The 18,885-nt window shown below is 37.0% G+C and overlaps 1 protein-coding gene across 6 annotated transcripts in view; it reads left to right on the plus strand.

Moving 5' to 3' along the window:
• SLC10A7 (solute carrier family 10 member 7) overlaps positions 1-18,885 on the plus strand; it is a 256,149-nt gene that overhangs the window by 3,839 nt on the left and 233,425 nt on the right. For all 6 annotated transcript variants that reach the window (XM_028125283.2, XM_028125288.2, XM_028125287.2 and 3 more), the window contains exons 2-4: positions 3,361-3,443; positions 9,293-9,429; positions 14,054-14,129. In XM_028125283.2, the coding sequence (XP_027981084.1) occupies positions 3,361-3,443; positions 9,293-9,429; positions 14,054-14,129 (296 nt within the window). The remainder of the gene's footprint in view (positions 1-3,360; positions 3,444-9,292; positions 9,430-14,053; positions 14,130-18,885) is intronic.

Below are 18,885 nucleotides of genomic sequence, written 5' to 3' on the forward strand. Positions count from 1 at the left end.
AAATTACCTCATTTTTTCTGGCTAATTTTTCTTCTGATTTTGCTACCCTACTCCATTTTCACTGAGAAACTTTTTTTTTTTTTTTGCTTTTGTTTAAAGGAAAAGCTAAAACTTTTATTTCTGCATTGAACTTTATAGCCATCTTAAGATTCACGTCTTATTCAGATCTATTTTGGTGACATGGAGTATATAATCATTATCTTGGAGAGAGGCCAGATCTCATTTTTATATGTAGTCTCAACTCTCACCTCTGGGCAAATATTTACCAAGTGTTTATTTCAGGCCTGTGTGACTTCTAGGTCCCCATTCCCAACTTGGGCAATCTATTAGAATTTCAGTTGATCACTTCTCAAAGGGGCTTTAGGTTTCTTGAAATCAGAATTAATTCCTTCTTCACTCCACCTTTTTTTTAAGCGAGGGAGAGAGAGGCAGGAGAGGAATAGAGGGAAAGGGAGAGAGAGAGATCTAAAGCAGGTTCCACACCCAGCACGGAGCTCAGCGCAGGGCTAGATCTTACAACCCTGAGATCATGCCCTGAGCCGAGATCATGTCCTGAGCCAAAATCAAGAGTTGAACACTTAACCAGTTGAGCCTCCCAGGCTTTTGAAAGGTACATTGTAGAAAGACATGGAATATCTTCATCATGTTCTTCCATGGATTGAAGTTGTTGAGTTGTGCGTCTAATACAAAAAACAGTGTACCCCATCTCTAGAATTTAAAGCATTAAAAGCCAGGAATCATTCCACTGAATTATGCCAATCAGTTCATAGTTATCATGTGTATTTGTGTGTGTGTGTGTGTGTGTGTGTGTGTGTGTGTGTGTGTGTAGCATGGAGGAGTTAGCTTCTTAAAAAAATACAGTTGTTGGCCAACTAACGTAGATGCTTTAGCTGCCCCAAAGAAACATGCAGTCTAAAGAAACCATGTCCTTGCTGTGGAGGTGTATCTTTGGACAAGTCCCCTGCTCTCCTTTGTGACCACATTGCTCATTTTAACTCATCCTACATAGAAATTCTGGGGCTCCACTGTGGGTAGAGGTGTAGTTGACAAGAATAAGGTCTCATAAAAAGCAAAGGATTGGAGGAGTATAAAGATATTATTTCTTTATTTGAGAGAGAATGAGATAGAAAGAGAGCATGAGAGGGGGGAGGGTCAGAGGGAGAAGCAGACTCCCTGCTGAGCAGGGAGCCTGATGTGGGACTCGATCCCAGGACACCAGATTCATGACCTGAGCCGAAGGCAGTTGCTTAACCAACTGAGCCACCCAGGTGCCCCAGGATTGGAGGAGAATAAAAATGAGTTCAAACAAACAAACAAACAAACAAACTATTTAAAATGCCTGGAAGGCATTTACTTCCAAAACAAGTCAGATTCCTGACTTTAAAATCTGTTCCTGAATCAGCTTCCTCAGTTGTAGAGAAAATATTTCTAAGTGTGAGCTGCAGAGACAGATTCACTCACAAGTATAAAAAACGCACCTCTTTTTAAGTTTTGGAATACTTTTACTGCCTTGAAATGTAATGCCTTTTGCACTTGCCTTCTTCCTTTTGCTCCCTTTTCTAAAATCTCAGCAAAAAAAATTTGTTTAAATGCCAAGTATATACAAGAATTTATTGCTATGTTTGAGAAGATCTGTTTCTTTTTGTTCATTGATATAGTACAAATGCCTAAAATATCAGAGTTGCTTAGTAAATATTTGTGGACTGAATGGTGATTTTTCCTGAGCTTGGTCTTACTTATTGAGCAATACCTGTGGGTATGGTGGAGGGCCACAGGGAACGGTGGACCTATGATTGTGGTCTTGTTGCATAAGGGAGGATCTTAGTTTCCTAGTGCTGCCACACCAGATTCACACAAACTGGGTGGCGTAGAACAACAGAGATTTATTTTCCAGAGATTATTCTGGAGACTGGAATTTTGAAGTCAAGGGCCATGCTCCCAATGAAGACTCTAGGGATGAATCCTTCCTGGCTTCTGGCTTGTGGTGGTTGCCGGCTGTCCTTGGTGTTTCTTGGCTTATGATAATATAATTCCAGGTTTTGCCTCTGTCTTCACATGGCCATCTTCCCTCTGTGCGTGACTCTGTCCAAATTTACCTCTACTTGTAAGAATACTAGTCATTGGATTAGGGTCTACCATAATCTAATAAGACCTCATCTTGACTTGGTTACATCTATCTGCAAAGAACCAATTTCTAAATAAGGTCACATTTAGAGGTTCTGGGTGGACATGAATTTTGGAGGACACTATTCAACTCAGCATGAGAGGGCTGAATAGAATGTCAAATATGAGGTGATCAGATTTTAAAATGTTGGCATATGCCAGTGTTTCTCGACCTCAGCGCTATTGACATTTTGGACGCGTTAATTCTTTGTTGTTGGGAGGGCTGTCCTGTGCCTCCTAGCTTGTTTAGCAGAACTGATTTCTGTCTACTAGATGCCAGTAACACACCCCACTTGCTGAGTTATTACAACCAAAAAGAATTTCCAAACATTGCCAAATGTCTGTGGGAGGCAAAATTGCAGTTGCTGGAGAACCACTGGTACATAAGTACAAAATGGCATTTTCTCAGACTACATCTTTTAAAAGAATGTTGTTCTTTGGTTAACACATTGGGTCTTTAAGACAATTGTATATAGGCTACAAAAAGAAGTAAGTATCAGGGTTGCTGCTATTGTCCTCATAGCATTAACACATTTGGGGTGATGCCAGCCTAATTCCAGAGAGGATTTTCCAGAGGGCAAAATCAGGATTGTCTGGTTCACTACAGTATAGCCAGGGCCTGGCACAGTGTAATAATAATTGCAAACCTAACCTATTATTAGTACTCTATTAATCTATATGCGTTATCTCATTCACATAGTAAGTGCTCAAAAAAATATTTGTATAAATGAATACCCTTGGGCAGAATTCAATGTGTGCATAAATACAAGTTTTTATTTCTGGTATCCTAGAAGGAGTAAAGTAATATTTGCTAAAGAGAAGGGACCTTCTTCCACTGATTCTCTTTCTTTTTTTTGGTTTGGGGAATTTTGATTGTTATATAAACACTGATACTGTGGCAGATGCAGTTAGGTCCTAATACTAAAGGAGGTTGCCTATCTGCTGTCACCCAGGACAGTGTTCTTCTGGTCTGAGGATCCTGTGCTGAACTGGATAGCCATGGTCCTTGCCTTCTGGAAAATCCCCTTCGGAGTTAGACTGCATCACAGCAAATGCTGAACTCTGTCAGAACAGTAGTATACTAGGGCAACACTAAGATTTGAAGTACTATTTGCCCTCCCCCAATGGATTCTTCTTTCATACTAAGTTATCTGCTGGAAATTCTTATCTAACAGTAACTCATTTCTGTCTCTTTAGGACCACTGAAGCCAGAAATAACCGTCTCCTACATTGCTGTTGCAACAATATTCTTTAACAGTGGACTGTCATTAAAAACGGAGGTATTGTCACTTATGGGGCATGTGATAAGCAGGGAGAAAAATTTAATTTCTGCTTATTATTTTGAAATTTCAGAATTCTTTTGTAAAGATGTATGTAACTATGGCCTCAAAGCTTCACTGTAACAAAAGATAACTTGAACTTCAGCAAAGGACTGTGTTTTGAACCTACATATTATAGAAATTTTGTAGTTGAACAACACAGACCCTGAGGGTGTGGTTATAATGGGTATGTTTTTAATACAGCAACTGAACTGAATGAAGCATCTACTTTAGGTCTTCCTCAGATTGTGGTGGTGACTATGGTGGTGAATGCTGTGGCACATTTAAGTTACGGATGTTTAGTTGGGTTTCCATAACTTTTGTGAATGAACTTTTGTTGTCAGGACTCATGCTGCTCAAATGGTGCATGTTATAACTTTTAACTAACTTGTATGTTTTAAAGTATATTCTTTGCTGGCATAGGTATTAAATATTAAATGTTTTAAGAGAGAAATTGGGATTTTTCATACCATGTCACAATTCATCATGAAGACATGTAGATAATGTTATTTATTGATCCGGGTGTCGCTGAACATGGGATTCTCCTAGAATTAAAGAAATCAGACATTTTTAACATCCAAGATTGGAATGAGTAGAATTTATGATTCTTTTTTGACTTATAATAGAAGGGAAAAAAGGGAGAAAAATGTCTATTTATTTTTGAAAGAATTACTTAGGGTTTTTAAAGTTCTTATTCTAAGATGCTTATTCTTATATAGATAGGGAAATCTTACTATGCAAGGATTTTTTGGGGGGCAGGAATAGCTTTAAAAGTTGAAATTTTGTTTCAGCATCATGTCTTGCTTTACTTATTTTCTTTTAAGTGTGATTTGAATGAGGACCGAATTTAGTTACCTCCTTCTTTGGCCATCCTAATAGCAACATGGAAAAAATATGATTTTACTAAATTTATGTATTCTGTAGTTATCTGGTTGGTATAAATCTTTCTATTGGAGCATTTTTTGTATAGTTGGGTTCCCTGTGTAGTATCTGATAAATTTGTGTCAAAAATTCTGACTATCCTTACTACCTGTTCTTCTGAAAATAACTGACATGGGACGGAATTTCCTAAATATGTTAAATCTAGTTTTTGCAAATTATATTGACATGAAAGGACTATGATCAGTTCTTAGAGGGCACAGATTTTTTTCTGTCAACATCTTTATTCTATTGGTTCTCAAATATGGGGCCTAGTGATACAGAAAAATATTTGCTACTCGCATGGTGCTGGACTGTTCTGCCTTGGAGGTCTTCCTGCTGGTTGTGGCTAATGCCCTTTGCGGAGCAGCTGCCTTACCCAAGTCCTCTTCTTGGGACGTTGCTCTAACTATGTCCCCTGGTAGTTGCTTAACGGTTACAGCTGTTACTTATGCCATGAGATATCTGGCAAGAGACTTGATTCTCTCACCCCTACCTTCTTGCTTAATGTGATTCTGTAAAGCCGCCAACTTGGTGGGATGCAGGAGTTTAAGAAGGAAGAATGTCAGCTTATCAGCATTTCTCTAAGGACCAGTCTCCTGTAAGCACCTAGGAGACCTTCAGATCCAGCTAATTTGGATCTAATGATGAAATGCCTTAATCCTGTGCTTGGTATCTAAGTAGCCATCAAAGCCATTTCTTCTATCAATGGCCCTTTTCAAACTATACTACATTAAGTCATTTTCAAGATCCATTTAACTTAAGATGTTCTAGATTGCATCATTGTATGTTAAACCATCTTTAAGCCCCGGTAATTTCCTGGGCAACTGAACAGTTTTAAGTTAGGAGGTAGCAGTCTTGTTATTTATTTTCTAGTTAATAATCTTACGTTTATTTCAGCTGGGACTACTGTTTTTGAGCCCTATTAGAATAGTGCATTTTCACACACAGGAGACAGTAAATTATTATTGACTTGAGTTTATTTGAGAGCATTTATAGTGGTCCCATTCAAGTTTGATTTATACTGAACATTTCATGTAGTATTACCCATACATTGATGTAATGATGTATATTCTAAAATTTGTCTTACTAATTTATTAAAATCATAAAGAACTCTGTGTTAATACTTAATACTAAAAAGATTAATGCTATCTTCAGTTTTATGACTATTTCTAGATTTTAAAATATCCATTGAAGTGTTTTCTGAAAATTTATATGTTAAAGTCAAATAAACCACATTTGAAATATATTTTATGTTTAGCTAATTAGGAGCTACAGTTTCAGAGGATTTGTCACTTAGCAAACCATGACAGGACCAATCTCATATAAACCTATGAAATCTCATAATACCGTGAAATGCCTGTGGCTACAAGGCACTGTGTTTGGCACTGGGTTGGAAACAAAGATGAGCAAAATGCTCAGGGCCTGGAAAGGGTCCTGAGTAGGGCAGAATACACAGGTCTTTTCTTATTTTCCTAAACAGATTATTTTTTGAAGTTCTATTACCTTAGAAGTAAATATAGCAAATTTTAAATTTTAGGTTCTTGCTGCTTGTTTCCAGCCCAGAGCTATGAGACTGATTCTCAGAAAGTGAATCAAATAAAGGTCAAATAAGGGTTAGAAGGGAAATTGGTATGTAATGAAAATATTTCTACATCTCAGTCAGAGCTCCTGATTTTAAGCAATTTTTTATACTGTCAGTGATAACTCTGGTATAATCAGTATTTGGAGTATCTCCTTAAGTTTATTTTAATGGAATTTGACCTGTATTACATGTGAATAAATAAAATGTCATGCAGAATCAACTTTTCAATTATTCATGATGGCATTTATCTGAGTATATGGCCCTAAATTCTGCGTGGGTATGTATGGAATAATACTATTTTGGATGTGATAGTGTTCACTGGCTTTTTCTTTTCCATTGTTACCGTATTTTATCTTTATGGTTGTATGTAGAAGATATGGAAAATATAATGCTGTTGTCAAAAGGCCCCTCATGACCCAACATGGTCAGCCTTTGTGATTCATTTTGCTGGATTCTTTATTGTTCCATTGTTCTGATGCAATGGCAATTGCTTATAATTGTCATTTATTAGATCAGCTAGTATTTTTAAACTACATTTTGTTTTTTATAACTTTTTCTGGTTATGAAAGTGGTATTTCCCCATTGTAGAAAGATTAGAAAGAAGAAAAACAACTAGTAGTAACATCTCTATGATTTTTAGTCCCTTTTTTCCTAAACATGTTTTACATATAGAATATTTAAAAAGGAAATATTTTTAAAAATTGTATATGTATACTTGCATATATATCACATATGCCCACACATAAATGATCTTTTTTCCCATGTAACATTGTATAATTATAATTTTTCATGTAATTTAATATATGAATTTAATTTTTCTTCATGTATATAAAATTTACATTTTGTTTACTTTTATGAACATAAATCAAAGGGTACAAAGGTATATATGACGGGAAGTCTTTTTTTCTCCCCTATGTCAGATATCTGGAGATAACCAATGTTAATAGTTTGTATCTTTCCAGAGATATTCTGTGTAAAACATATGTGCCCCCCTTTCAAGCTGTGGTGTTTGTACTGCTTGCCACCCTGTCTTGTTTTACTCAAAAAAACCTATCTTGGAGATTGTTTCATATCAATACATAAAGAACTCCTTGTTTCTTTTTGTATGCTGGAAAGCATTCCATTTTATGAATGTGTCATAATATATTTTATTAGTCCTCATTGATGGACATTTAGGTCATTTTTAAGGTTTTGCTCTTACAAAAATGCTGCAGATGATAACCTAAAAATTGTCCATTTTCCCACATTTGGGAGAAAATGTGAAGGATTAATTCCTAGAAGTAGAATTGCTAAGTCAAATGTCATGTACAGTGTAAGTTGTGACAGATATTCCAAGTACCTCGAAGAGTGTCAGGTTCTCAGTGTTTGTTGACTGAAGGAATGAATTGCCAGATTGCTGTCTCTAGATTGTGCCAATTTATACTCCTACTGATTAAGTAGGGAAGAGATCTGTGTTACCACATGCTTGTCAACACAGTTTTAACATGGTTTTCACTAGCTCATAACAGTCGTGTTATACCTTAAGTTACTTAATTATTCACCCATTTTTGGACTTTTAATTTGTTTCCTAATTTTACTATACTAGATGATGCTGTCGTGATCAATTCTGTATATAAATACTTATAACCACATTTCCTATCCTTAGAATAAGTACCTAGATATAACACTTCGGGATCCAAGAATGTGAATCGTGTTATAGCCCTTGAAATATATTCCCAAGCTACTTTTCAGAAAAGTTATGCTGTTTCATATTCCTATCTAAAATATATGCAAATTCCTTAGTAACTGCATTCTGGCTCATCATTTTGTTACAGTTAAAAAATTAAAATATTAATATTTACTTGGTATTTATCAACTACATCTGAGTATATTTGAGTGGGATTTGGTTTTGAAACTGCTGAGCATTCTTGGAACTGCTGGTGCTCCTCTTTTCTCAGGGTGAAACTTTAAGAATTCTGATATGGTGTAAGGATGACTCCTTTGATCTTAGATCTGATCCATGGACTTGGTGTGGCTTCTGGTCTGCCCAGGGCTTCCCATCTGTCCGAAGTTAGACCCAGATTGCCACAAATTCCTTAGGTGTCATTAGAGATGTTTGGTGACCACACTGGCACTGCTGTGTGTCTTCATACAGGGAGATATGTAGTGGGAGCCGATGAGACAGATCCCTGAACGTGGCAATCAGAGTCAGCATTAACTTACTGTCCATTAAACTGATGGACTTTGGCTAATGTCTCTGAGGCTCAGGACTTCTTAAATGTCTTACTTGAACGAGGGGAGGCATTCCAGTGCTATGCTTATAACCAGTGAATCTCTGGCATCTTCGTGCTTTAATGACTTCTTGCATATTTTATAGGACTTTTTTATAGTACTTATTTTTATAGTATTTTTTCTACTACTTTCTGAATTTGTTTTATTTCAAATGAATAATGCTATAACTCAAAGAAATTCAGATGCAAGTGCTTGTTAGTTTGTACATATTTGAACCCCCAAATTTAACTCATTATCCTTTTTTAGCTGTGAGACATAGAGCATGTGCCTGGTTTGTCGTGTTTAATGTGAATTTCTTTCATCTGGGGCAGTGGTGTGGCACAATGGAAGAAACAGACATGAGTTTGCTAGCATACCAGAAATGAGTTTGATTCTGAACTGCACTGAATGGTGGCTCCCCACCTCAATTTCCTCCTCAGTAAAATAGATTAGTAATATCTAGTGGGGCTGTTGTGAGGATTAAATGAGATAACATACACAAAATGACAAGCTCAGAGCATGGCACATAGCTGCTGTTCAGTAAGCATTAGCAAAAAAATCCAGAAAGTTGATTTGGGGCAAAAAAGCCATTTTGAATTATAGAACATTGTTGGGGAAAACATTTTTAAAAATTATTATCTGTGTGTAGATTTGGTAACATCTTGCCAAAGTGAGGCCTTCTTAGAGAGTAATCATATTTAATTAAAATGTGATAGGTCCTTAAGTAGTTACATGCATGTTTGTTCATAGCGTCAACAATCCTTAGGTCTATACTGATGTAAAGGTACTTGGCTCAGTTTTGGTCCGGAATTTTACAAATCTGAATTGTTGGCGTATATTGTATATTCAGAAAAAATGAGAATTTTTCAGAAATTTTGTATAAAAATACCTCTTTTCCCCCCTTAAAATCTGTTATGCATATACTTAGAGGTAAAGATTTTAGCTCTGAAATAACTCCAAATTAAAAAGTAACTTATTTGATGCTATTTTAGTATCAGTCTCTCTTCAGAAAAATGGTTTTCTTATCTTTGCTGTTTTGTGTCTTTCATTTTTGCAGGAGCTGACCAGTGCTTTGGTGCATATAAAACTGCACCTTTTCATTCAGATCTTTACACTTGCATTCTTCCCAGCAACAATATGGCTTTTTCTTCAGCTTTTATCAATCACACCCATCAATGAATGGCTTTTAAAAGGGTACGTTTAAATATTTGGAAGGGTCCACTTTTAATGAGGCATCTGTGGTGACTATTGTTTCTGTGGCAACTATATACGAAAGGGCTCATGTGTGATATTTTATAAGGAAATAAAAACACTTGAAAAATTATTATCCTTTAAAATGATAGTGTTCATCAAGGAGAGTCACCAAAGAATTTGATAACACTTTTTTTTCTTATATCTAAGGGTTTTATTAGTAAATTTTTTTAAATTATAATTTTGGTATTGTTAACATACAGTGTGATATTAGTTTCAGGTGTACAGTATAGTGATTTGACAATTCTATATATTACTCAGTGCTTATCAACGTAAGTGTGCTCTTAATTATAACACAATCTTAAAATACACCGTCATGTTTAATCTTAAGGTTCTGGGATGGACACTCTTCTGGGAATTTTAAAAAGCTGTGTTGGGAGAGAGGTGGAAGGGAATAGAAGATGTTAGATATGCTGTCAGTTGGGTGCTTTAGCTTGTACATTCTGTATCTTACCAAACGTATACAGATAATAGGTGAGTCTAAGAAATGTTTTTTAAATGTATAGGAAAGAAAAAATATATATAGGGAACAAACACTTTTTTACTTGTTCTATGTTTGATGTGATAGTTGAATTAGCAATAGATTTTTATTAGACTCTTTTCTTCCATTAAAAATGCCATGTTTATTAAAGGGATTTAATGAATTTAAAAAATTATTTGAAGTGGTTTAAAACTAACCACATTTTAGCAGCATGGTATAATAGTCTAATAGTTAAAACACTGAACTTAGAGTCCTGAGCTCTCTTTCTGACCCTGTCCCTAACTTGCTGTGTGACTTTGAAGAAGTCATGTCATAGATTTAAACCTTACTTTCCCTGCCTATAAATAATGAGGATAGTCATACTTTTACTGTCTGCTTTGGTAACGGTGTACAGGATCTCAATTGAGATCACTTACTCATCTATTCAAGTCACTTGTTTTCTTCCTACTGTGTGCCAGGAGTTATTGTAGGTGTTAGAGAAACAATAGTGAACAAAAATGGCAAAGTGTCAGTTAGTTTTACAGGGTGAGAAGACCTGGGTGTGATTGGCAATAAGCCAAATAAGCGGATGACTAAGATAGAGATAAGTGATGGGAAGTAAAACTGTGATACGGTTGAAAGTGGTTGGGTGGGCAGGCCAGTGATTAACTTAGATGGCGGAGTTCTAGGGATAGAATGGTCTAGGCAGAAGGAAAGAATGTGCAAAGTCTCTAAGGCAGGAATAAGCCTGGTATGTTCTAGGGTCAGGAAAATGATGATGATGGCCAGAGCCTGGTGATGCAGAGGAAGAATAATATGACTTGGAGCTGGAAGGGTAGGCAGGGACCAGGTCACACAGAGCCTTGTAGGTCCATGATAAAAGCATTCAGATTTTACTCTGCATGCGACAGAAAGCTACTGGAGGGATTTAAATGAGGGAATGTTGTGGTCGGATTTATATTTTCAAATTATTGTCCGTGCTGCTGCATGGAGAATAGATAGTAGAGGGGCTGAGAGAAGCCTAGGAGAGCAGCTTGGAGGCTCCTGTGGTAAGGTCACCGTGCCGTAGAGAGAAGTGGGCGCTGGAGGATTTACTGAGCTCTCGGAACCTCGAGGCGGGTAGGATGTGGAAAGAGGAGGACAGGGAGGAAGCAAGGATGACTTCTGGGTTTTGGGTCTGAGCCACTGGGTAACTGGTGGCATCATTTTCTTAGCTGAGGAGAAACAGAGTGGAACAAGAAGGGGAAATGAAGACCGCTGGTTTGGCCAGATTGAGTTGGAGAGAATGAGCATAAAATTTTCACCGAAAAGCATAAAACACGACAGAACTATGATGACATCATTTTTGAGCAGCAATGTATGATGCATAGTAAGAACAAATAGTTACTGAGTGTTTCCCATGTAAAGGGCACCCAAGGAATAGGAAGATATTAACTCATTTTTCTTGTAATCAGTGAACGTCCAGGCTAGTTGGATATGTGGAAGATATAAATATACAATAGTAACCAAACGCAGTGCGGCAGCATATGAGTTGTTAGATAAGTAGTGTAATGAGTTAAAGGGTAAGAGGTTCAGCAAAGGTTGTGTATTTCTAAAGTACAGTGTTCAAAAATAAGGCGTTAGTGGGAGGCAAACATAAAAAATTTCCTCACAGCCATGCGGCAGAAGGCCGGAACGACTGGGCTGAGGCGTTTGGGTTTGCATCTGTAGATGATGGAGAGTTCTTAAATGTACTAAACAAGAGAACAACATGCTAAAAAGTGGTCATTAAGAAAGATTAATCTGATAGCATTGTACTGGGTGTGTTAGTAGTAGAGTAGGGCTTACAATCTCAGGAAGCTAAGATACAATTCTCACCTCAGGGTATGAAGCTTAAAGGAATATGCACTTGGCCTAACTAACTTAGGGAAAGCCCTTCCTAGCCCACTTTTTCTCTGTTTCCCTCCCCCGTTTGAGAGTACACAGTATGTTAACGTGAGGGAGTTGCAGCCTCCTACCTCAGGAGCATGTTTAAGTCATTGAAATAAATAAATATTTTGAGGGGGCGCCTGGGTGGCTCAGTCGTTAAGCGTCTGCCTTCAGCTCAGGTCATGATCCCAGGGTCCTGGGATTGAGCCCCACATCGGGCTCCCTGCCCGGCGGGAAGCCTGCTTCTCCCTCTCCCACTCCCCCTGCTTGTGTTCCCTCTCTCGTTGTGTCTCTCTCTGTCAAATAAATAAATAAAATCTTTAAAAAGGAAAAATATTTTGAGCACATCCTTCTTACCTTGCCGTGTAAAGGGAAAGAGTGGAGGTAGAGAGACCATTCATTTATAGAAGTCCAAACTTGGGCAAAAAGCATCTGAAGAGGGATGCTGGCAACAGTCATGGGAAGAATGGGAAGTTGGTTGTGGTAATAAATTGATTCATGAGGAACAAATGGAGCCACGTGTAGCTCCAAAGTTTCAAACTGGACATTAGGAAAAAACCCACCAAACATATCCCATTGACAGAAATCAATTCAGAGGTGAAATTGATTTTTTAGAAAATATTAGACATGGGGGCGCCTGGGTGGCTCAGATAGTTAAGCATCTGCCTTCGGCTCAGGTCATGATCCCAGGGTCCTGGGATCAAGTCCTGCATCGGACTTCCTGCTAGACGGGGAGCCTGCTTCTCCCTCTGCCTCTGCCTCTCTGTCTCTCTCTCTGACTCTCATGAATAAATAAATAAAACATTATAGAAAAAAAGAAAATATTAGACATGTTTAATTTGAGGTGGCTGTCACAGGCAGCTACGAATTTGGGAATGGTGGTTGGGGCTAGAAATGTAATAGCAGCGGTACTCATTTTGCTGTTACTTATTTACATTTGTGTATTGAATATTCTTGGAGGTAGGAATATATAAATATATATATAAATAAATATAAATTATATATGCACACCCTTGTGTAGTATCCTAACTATAGAATGCATGTGTGGTATGTATTCAATAAATAGTTAAGGATTTTTTTTTTTTTTTTTTTAAGACAGGGAGAGCTCTGGTTTTTTGTACATAGAAGGGAAGGGGCCAGAAAAGAGGGAAAGATTGAAAATACCTGGGAGGACCCGTCCCTAGTGTTGGGGGTAGGAGAAATAGAATGCAGAGAGGCTAGAATAGTAGGCCTAGATAAGTCTTTGACCCTAGATTCCAGAATAAGAGTTTAATCCTTGGTAGGTGGCTTTGTGAATTTGGACAAGTTATTTAACTTCTCTTTTAACTTCAGTTTTCAGTAAAATGAGAATAATAATAGAATTTACCTTAAATATTTGTGAGGAAGAAGTGAGTAAAGTATCTAGAAGAGTATCTATTATAAATAGTAAATGCTTAGTAAGTATCAGTAATGATAATAGTGATGATCATGAGAAAGGCTCAGAGATTGGGAATTGATAATAGGACAGACAATTTAAGCATCACTTGGGAAAACAAACCTTAAAAGAAGACTTGAATTGAACTGGAAATTCTTTTAAAAGTGTTTTCTCATTTTCAGTCAAAATGAATTAAAGCTTTTCTTTTTCTTTTTTCTAATTTCAGAGATAATGTAAATTCATTGCATAAAGCTTAAACGATACATTCGTACAAAATTAAATGATACATTCTTACAAAAGCGAGAAGAGGTCATCTGTAATCCGGCACTTAAAATTTGTTAAAGTCAGGCACTCTGTGTCCTCTGTCCCCTATATAAACTTTCTACTTTTAGTCAGGCCGGCTACTCGTTATGTCTAGAATGTATATTCGATCTAGGTAGAAAGTATATCCATGCTTTGGGTGATAAGTAATGTTTTATATCTTTAGTATTTAGATTTACTACTCATAGTTTCATTTGCTTGTTATGCAATGTGTTTTCTATCCTAAACTAAAAGAATAGACTTCTTGTCATGATCTGGGGAGTATATACATAATTTAAGAAAACTAAATTTAGAATAGGTTCTAGAATTTACTACAATTTGAATCCAAGAAGTATATGATCATGTCATGCTTGTTCTTTAATGATGTTACAGCAACAGGAACATTTTTTTTATGAGCTGAAAGTTTGAGAATTGCTATTTATAATTGAAAAAACCTTATAATTGCATTTTCTTTTATTTTTCAGTTTGCAGACAGTAGGTTGCATGCCTCCCCCTGTGTCTTCTGCAGTGATTTTAACCAAGGCAGTTGGTGGAAATGAGGTGAGTCATAGGGCTAACTTTATTTAAACATAAGTAGATGCTTTACTTTTATTTTTATTTTGTTTTTATTTTATTTTATTTTTAGAATTTTATTTAATTTTATGATGAAGTCATGTCACAGAAAACACATAACTATAGCAGCTTCTGAAAGAAGTGTAGATATATTCATTAATTCAGATGATGCTAAAATTAATGCTGTTGAGTGGAAGTTAGGATTTCAAAAAGGAGGGGCAAGGGAGGTAAATGAAATAGAGATGGTGGTTTTTCTACCTAAGTGGGAGATTGGGAGACAGAAGACAAGCAATCCAAGGAAAGGTACTTTTCATCCCAGACTGATGAGCTGAGGATACCTCTATGGCCATTCCTTAGTTCTTAAAAAATTTATAGCAAACTAAATTTGTGGAGAAAGGGTCAATATACATTTAATGACAAGTAAAGATTATATAAAAAGGAGAAATGAGGCAAGGTTTCTTTCTTTTTTCTTTAAGATTGATTGATTGATTTTAGGGAGAGACAGTGGAGGAGGGGTGTGGGGGGCAGGTAGTCGGAGAGAGAATCTCAAGCAGACTCTGTGCTGAGCCAGGAGTCCAACCTGGGGCTTGATCTCATGACCCTGAAATCGTGACCTGAACAAAACCAAGAGTGGGTGGCTGAACTGACTGCACTAGCCGGGCGCCCTGAGGCAGGGTTTCTGAGATGAGTTCAAAGAGATTATTCAGCAGCTAGAGGACTGTGGCAGAGTGCTTGTATATTGGGGCAACAGTTGTCCATTTCAGGGCTACTTAGAGGTGGTTCCTCTTGGCTGAAAGGCATTACAACTTCATATTGAGGGACTTTGCTTCATGATAGCTTATTCCCCCTTTTCGATTTACAGTGTCTCATTCAGAAAAGAATACTATTCAAGAAGGGAGGATATAAGAGGTTCCTACTTCAAAAAAAAAAAAAAGATTCATTCTTAGGATTTTGCTTTCTTAACATTTGTTTTTATTTTCATCCACTTTATTTATTCTGAAAATATTTATTAAGTACCTGCTATATTCTTTTTAGAAATAGGTTTATTGAATTATTGTGGACATACAATAAGCTGCATACACTGAAACAATTTAATGTTTTGACGTATGTATACCTGTGATACCATGACCGCAATCAAGATAATGAACATATCCATTACCCTCAGGACTCTCTTGTGTTCCTTGGTAATCCCTCCCTCCTGCCTTTCTGGTTGTCTCTCTTCCCCAGGCAACCACTGATCTGTTTTCTGTCACTGTAGATTAGTTTGTATATTTGGAATTATTGGTATGTTTTTGGTATTACTGGAATTATATAGTATATGTGGGTGTGTGTTTGTGTGTGTATGTGTGTGTGTGTGTGTGTGTACACACATATAATACATTTTTTTTTCTTTTCTGCCTTCTTTTTTCACCATAATTATTTTGAGATTCATCTATGTTGTATGTATCAGTAATTCAGCCCTTTTTTATTTTTTTATTTTATTATTATTATTTTTAAAGATTTTATTTATTTATTTGACAGAGAGAGACAAAGCGAGGAAGGAACACAAGCAGGGGGAGTGGGAGAGGGAAAAGCAGGCTTCCTGCTGAGCAGGGAGCCCGATATGGGGCTCGATCCCAGGACCCCAGGATCATGACCTGAGCCGAAGGCAGACGGTTAACGACTGAGCCACCCAGGCACCCCCAGCCCTTTTTTATTGCTGAGTATTATTATTTTTTATGGGTATACCGTAATTTGTTTATCTTTTCACTTGTTGATGGACATTTGGGCATTTTCACTTTGGGGCTATGAACATTTGTGTACGAAACTTTTAAGTGAATGTGTACTTTCATTTCTCCTGGGACTAGGAATGTTTGGATCATCTGGAGGTATATGCTTTAGCATCTTCAACCAAGGGAAGAATCACCAATAAATAGTTCTAAATCATTTCTGAATATCTTCTGAAGTGGACCATTTCTATCAATAAACAAGCACTCTTCTTTGACCACAGGTGTATATTTAACTTTTTAAGAAATTGCCAAGCCATTTCCCCAAGTGGTTGTACCATTTTATGTTTCAAACAGCAGTGTCTGGAGTTCCAGTGCTCCATAGCTCATCAATACTTGGTATTGTCAGTCTTTTTAACTTAGCCATTCTAATATGTATCTAGAGGTATCTCATTGTGGTTTTATTCTAATTTGTATCTCCCAGCTACTAATAATGGTGAGCATTCTTATCTTTTCATGTGTTTCCTTGCTATACATGTCTGCTTTGGTAAAATATGAAATCTTTTGGCTGCTTTTTTTTTTTTATCTAGGTGGTTTGTTTTCTTATTGATCAGCTTTTTGAGTTTTATGTATTCTGGATACAAGTCCTTCATTACAAAGCATAGATATTTGGTTTGTAAATATTTTTTACAGTCTGTAGCTTGTCTTCATTTTCTTACTGGTGTCTTTTGAAGAGTAAGATAGTAATGAAGGCAATAAATGTGGTTGGATTCTGGATGTATTTTGAAGGCAGAGGATATGCTGATGAATTGAATGTGGGATATGAGAGAAAGAGAGGGGTCATGAATGACTCCAAGACTTTGACTAAGTAGGTGAAGAATGTGATTGCAGAGGGTTTTTTTGTTTTTATCATGAATGGATATTGTACTTTGTAAAATGCTTTTTCTGCATCTTTCTTGTAAAATGCTTTTTCTGTGAATATTGAACCACCCTTCTGTCATGGGAATAAATCCCCCTTGGTCATGGTATATGATTTTTTAAAAATATATTGTTGGATTCAGTTTGCTAATATTTTATTGAGGATTTTTGCATCTATATTCATAGGAGATATTGGCCTGTAGTTCTCTTTTTTTGTAATGTCTTTGTGTGATTTGGGTATCAGGGTAATGCTGGCTTCATAGAATGAATTTGGATGTTTTCCTTCCTCTTGTATTTTTTAGAATAGTTTGAGAAGAATGGGTACTAACTCTTTAAATGTTTGGTAGAATTTGCCTGTGAAGCTGTCTGGTCCTAGATTTTGTTTTTTTTGTTTTTTTAAAGATTTTGTTTATTTATTTGAGAGAGAGAGAGAATGAGAGAGAGAGAGCACGAGAGGGAAGAGGGTCAGAGGGAGAAGCAGACTCCCTGCTCAGCAGGGAGCCCAATGCGGGACTCGATCCCAGGACTCCAGGATCATGACCTGAGCTGAAGGCAGTGGCTTAACAAACTGAGCCACCCAGGTGCCCTAGGTTTTGTTTTTTGAGAGTTTTCTGATTACTGATTCAATTTCACTGCTGGTAATTGGTTTGTTCAAATTTTCTCTTTCTTCCTGCTTCACTTTTGGTAGTTTATATGTTTCTAAGAATTTATCCATTTCTTTTTAGTTGTCCAATTTGTTGGCATATAGGTTTTCTGAATATATTCTGTTACCAATGTTTGTATTTCTGTGGTGTTGGTTGTTATTTCTCTTCTTTCATTAGTCATTTCGTTTGGGTCCTCTCTCTTCTTTTTTTTTTAATGAGTCTTGCTAGAGGTTTATCAACTTAGTTGTTCTTTTCAAAGAACCAGTTTTTGGTTTCATTGATCTGTTCTATTGTTTTGTTTTGTTCTATTGCTTTTTTTAATCAAAGAGTATTTAAAGCAAAAATTGGTTGAGATTACTTGCAGAGAGAGCATAGTTAGAAAAGAGACGAAGTTCAAGGACTGAGCTCTGGGACCCTTCAACATTAAGAGGTCAGAATGAGGAGTAACCAGCAAAGGAAACAGAAGATTAGACAGAAGGAAAAACAAGAGAGTGTGGTATCCTGGAACCAGGTGAAGAAAGTGTTAGAAGGAGGAGGGTCTGATTAGCCATGTCAAATTCTGCTAATATAACTTGTGTAAGATGAATTCTGAGAATTGACCATTGAATTAAGCTACGTGGAGGTTATTGGTAACTTCGACCAGAGCGGTTTTGTGGAGTGTAAGGGCAAAAGCTTGTTTGGAATGGGCTCAAGGAAGAATAAGAGGAGAGTGATTAGAGACAGAAAGTATACACAACTGTTTTGAGGTCCTTTGTTACAAAAGGGAAGGGAGAAATGGGGCTATATTTAAAAAGGAATATGAGGTCAAGATTTTTTTAATTGCAGAAATGACAGTATTTGTTTTTTTAAGATTTATTTATTTTAGAGAGAGAGAGCATGAGCAGGAGGGTCAGAGGGAGAGGGAGAGAGAATCTCAAGCAGACTCCCCACTTAGTGCTGAGTGGGACTCAATCTCATGACCCTGAGATCACAACCTGAGTTGAAACCAAGAGGAGGACGCTTAACTGACTGCACCACCCAGGTGCCCCAGAACTGATAGTATGTTTCTATCATGATGGGGATATATAGTTGAGGGGAAGTTGTTTATTTAAGAAAGTGCTGAAGTAATTTATTTGGTCAAGTGGAAGAGAAGGGTTTTGGGTTGCCTGAGCTTCAGTAGGAACTTGGCTCGTTTATTGATGATAAGGAGAGAAGACAGAGTGTGTGGACAGAGATCCATGAAGACAGGTAGGAAGAGTGCACTTGGGAGTTTCTGATGACTTTTTGTTTCTTAGCTCTCTTCTCATTTTCTTTGTTGTCTTCTGATTTTTACTTTTTTCTCAGCAGCTGAGCAGGATGATGGAGTAGGTGATAGTAACGTTTGAGATGAGAGGATAAAATGTGCAATTGCCATCTAGGAGAGTGAATTAACTGGAGTGTGGGAGCATTGCTGGAAGCACGAAGGATCCAGCTGAGACCTGTGGTCCTGCATTGCAA

This window comes from Eumetopias jubatus, unplaced genomic scaffold (assembly GCF_037043125.1).
Source record: "Eumetopias jubatus isolate StellerSeaLion01/CBP00866 unplaced genomic scaffold, mEumJub1_p1.0 scaffold_2, whole genome shotgun sequence".
Lineage (NCBI taxonomy): Eukaryota > Metazoa > Chordata > Mammalia > Carnivora > Otariidae > Eumetopias > Eumetopias jubatus.